The following is a 3,931-nucleotide window of genomic DNA, read 5'->3' as shown; positions in this document are numbered from 1 at the left end:
CTCCACCACCTCCAACTGGTTTGCCGATTGGACGGCAAACCAGTTGGAGGTGGTGGAGTTCCAATCACTGAACTTTGTCCAGTTGGCAAACCAGTTGGAGGTGGTGGAGATCCAATCACAGAACTTTAACTGGACAAAGTTCAGTGATTGGAACTCCACAAACTCTGACTGCTTTTCCAGTTGGACAAAGCTCTTTAACTGGAATTTCATCAATTCAGACTGTGTTACCACTAGAAAACAGCCCAGTGACTGAAGTTCTACCTTCAGAGACTCTTTTAGAAATAGGGGCTAGCCCAGTGACTGAAGTTCTGCCTCCAGAGACTCTTTTAGAAATAGAGGCTAGCCCAGTGATTGGAACACTACCTTCAGAGACTGTTTTAGAGGACAACTCATCTTTATTATTCTTTGAATCACCAGGAATAGTGAAGTTTCACTCTTCAGAATTTGATAGTCCATCCTTTGGAATGAGTGTTCCAGCTGTATCTGTTTCAACAAGAGAAGTTTCTTCATCAGGTGAAACGGTTTTTCTTTTTTTGGCTTTGACTTTTAAGTTTGGATTTCTTCATTGGGAGTTGAGTTCTTTTGTAGTCTGGTCTGTTTATTTTGATGTTTCTGACTGTTGATATTTTTCATTTTTACATTCTTTATTTGTGCATGCATCTTTTTTATGTATTGTTTGGTAAGAAATGTTAGTTTAATTTCACGTTTTATGTTCAGTTTGTTTGTTTTTTGTAGGGTTTGTATGAATAGTGAATGTAATGTGTTGACACTAGTAGAATATTACAATTATCAAATGACTAAACTCTAATATAGACTTCTCATATTTGGTTTAGTGGCATGCAAAAAACACTGTTGACAAATGTTTAAATTGTGTGATTATTTTATTTATTTAAATAAATACATTTATGCTGGATTCTGTTATGCATGATATTTTCTTGTTTGTACAAGTCTGAAACTACACTGATTTGGGCCACGTGTGATATTTTTGAGTAGATCATAAAAATTGTATACAAGGTTTATAGAAACTTGCATGTTGAAATATTAAATTGTTGTTAAACAAATTACAGACAAACTTTTTTATTTAAGAATGTGTTATTGCTTTAGTTAAGGAACTGAAGTAAATAAATAGTTTAATGATATGAAATGGTTTAAGAAAGAGTTTTGTCTTTGATCATGAAGGTGGTTTTGACTTGTTTGGAGATGTACTTCAACCACAAACAGTCAATGACAGTTCCAAGAGTCCTCCAGCAATAACCCCTGCTGCAAAGAAAAAGCAGTCTCCTGTGAAACCAATAGTAGAAGGTGATCTTGATTCAAGTATAGCCAATTTGGCCCAGAATCTGGATATTGGTGGCCCTCCACAACACCTAAAGAAGCAAGTAGTGTGTACATCTAAATTTATGGTGTTTGGTGTTGTCTTTAACTCACCACACTGAACCTATGTTTATATAAAAATACTATGTATAGAATATACACAGTCTACCACTATATGGATCCTAGCTTTGTCCTTTTGATTTGCCTTTGTCTAGAGTTATTGATGAGATGTGGAATTCTCAAAAACCAGTATAACTCAGTGACTATGGTGAATCAAATGATAGATTAGGCTTCACATTTATTTTTAACATTGTAGTTTTCATTAAGTTAGAAGACCTTTGTAAACATCTATGCTAGTTGTTTACTTTACATTCTAAGTTAAAGACTTTTTTTTTAAGTTCCACTGATAATGATTATGTGTGTGTGTGAAGATAATTATCTGGTTATGATGAAGATGTACCATTTCTCAAATGGCTATGTTAAAGGCTAGAAAATACTAATTGTATATTACTGGTTATATATTAGGCCTAACGTAAAATTCAAATTTTATGTTAGGCCTAATTTATAATAAACCTCAAACCTGCTATTATTCACAGATTTGAAGCCCATCAGTGGGGATCAACAAAATCAGCTGTGAAGCCTGATGCAGGAAGTACGAGTGGTGGAGGGGGATGGGTTGGTTCTTCAACTGGACCGTCTGGCAATGCTGGTTGGAAAACTTCCCAGTCTGGCTACCAGCCAATGGTAAATTCTGATTGAAACAAATTCTTTTTAAAAAATAATTTCTACCAATTGAAAGATTATATTTTCTTTTAAGAATGGCTATTAATAATACTTTATTTGGTAATATTTTAAATCCATCGGTCATGGTTAAATATGTTCTTAAATATTACTTATTTCTGCATATGAAATCTTTGGCAGAGTTCCACAAAAATATATATATATTAAATGGGCCATATTAATTAATGAAATAATTGTTAGTTCTTATCTGTGTAGTTATATATACTTGAGAAGTTAATGATAATTAAGTTAAAAGGCTGGAGTACATTTATGTTTTCTTTTTATTATTGCAGGGTATTGCGGGACACCTTGGAAGAGGGACCACAATGAGTTGCCCATTCTCTCGGCCAGGAATACCGCAACAGAGTATGGGGGTCTGTATTTCAGCAACATCAAATTTTAATTACTTGTAACAACACCATGGTCCTGAACATCACCTTTTTAATTACTTGTAACAACACCACGGTCCTGAACATCACCTTTTTAATTACTTGTAACAACACCACGGTCCTGAACATCATCTTTTTAATTACTTGTAATAACACCATGGTCCTGCACATGAACTTTTTAATTACTTGTAACAACACCATGGTCCTGAACATCACCTTTTTAATTACTTGTAACAACACCATGGTCCTGAACATCACCTTTTTAATTACTTGTAACAACACCATGGTCCTGAACATCACCTTTTTAATTACTTTTAATAACACCATGGTCCTGCACATCAACTTTTTAATTACTTTTAATAACACCACAGTCCTGAACATCACCTTTTTTAATTACTTTTAATAACACCACGGTCCTGAACATCACCTTTTTAATTAAAAGTAATTAAAAAGTTAAAGTACAGGACCATGTTGTTGTTACAAATAATTAAAAGGTTGATGTTCAGGACCGTGGTGTTATTAAAAGTAATTAAAAGGTTGATGTTCAGGACCGTGGTGTTATTACAAGTAATTAAAAGGTTGATGTTCAGGACCGTGGTGCTATTAAAAGTAATAACACCATGGTCCTACAGTTCAACAGTGCTAAAGGTTTTGGTGTTTATTACAATTTCTAGTGTCATGTCATAATTACTTTCTCATGAGAACGTATCTTAAACTTTACATTTTAGTTATTCAAATTTGAAAATAATCTGTTTGGATTTTCCTTAACCATGCTCCATTTTGAAGTAGTCCTAAGTTAATGAACAAGGCTTCCATACGTAGCTCTATGAACTTATAATGCTAAAGTCTAGTGATTAGTTCTTTGTGGTGGACACAGCACATAGTCCAATTTAGCTTTGCTCTAAAAGCCAACAACTAGTATAAATGGTTGGAAATGTTGAATTTCAGTGGGTTTTAAAAATGTACTGTAAAGAAAACAATTGTATTTTCCCTCAAAAATACAACTTTTATTGTGGTTTTGCAAAACCATTAGAAATAATTGCCATCAAATGATGTAAAAATGATGTTTTTCAAGTAGTAAACTAATAGGAATTAAGACAACCTAATTAAATACTCTTTTCAGTTCTATTCAGAAGCTTTTCCTCACATAGATGCTTTAGTTTAAGCTTGAAAGGTTCCATGTGTGACTTAAACGTAAAAATTGGAACTCAAAAACATATATTAATGTTTATTTTTGTTTAGTGATTAACACTGGCTGTTTATTTTTGTTTAGTGATTAACACTGGCTGTTTATTTTTATTTAGTGATTAACACTGGCTGTTTATTTTTATCTAGTGATTAACACTGGCTGTTTATTTTTATCTAGTGATTAACACTGGCTGTTTATTTTTATCTAGTGATTAACACTGGCTGGTTATTTTTGTTTAGTGATTAGGACTGGCTGGTTT

The 3,931-nt window shown here is 33.2% G+C and overlaps 1 protein-coding gene across 1 annotated transcript in view; it reads left to right on the top strand.

Moving 5' to 3' along the window:
- LOC106459608 (clathrin coat assembly protein AP180-like) overlaps window positions 1-2,915 on the top strand; it is a 26,873-nt gene extending 23,958 nt beyond the window's left edge. Inside the window, exons 16-19 of the mRNA XM_022386129.1 lie at window positions 83-513; window positions 1,180-1,375; window positions 1,911-2,058; window positions 2,388-2,915. Coding sequence (XP_022241837.1) covers window positions 83-513; window positions 1,180-1,375; window positions 1,911-2,058; window positions 2,388-2,507 — 895 coding nt within the window. The 3' untranslated portion in view covers window positions 2,508-2,915. The remainder of the gene's footprint in view (window positions 1-82; window positions 514-1,179; window positions 1,376-1,910; window positions 2,059-2,387) is intronic.
- Window positions 2,916-3,931: the final 1,016 nt, after the last annotated feature.

This window comes from Limulus polyphemus, unplaced genomic scaffold (genome assembly GCF_000517525.1).
Source record: "Limulus polyphemus unplaced genomic scaffold, Limulus_polyphemus-2.1.2 Scaffold636, whole genome shotgun sequence".
In the NCBI taxonomy this organism is placed as follows: domain Eukaryota; kingdom Metazoa; phylum Arthropoda; class Merostomata; order Xiphosura; family Limulidae; genus Limulus; species Limulus polyphemus.
Note: the sequence above shows the minus strand (reverse complement) of the source record. Positions and strands in the feature narration are given on the sequence as shown.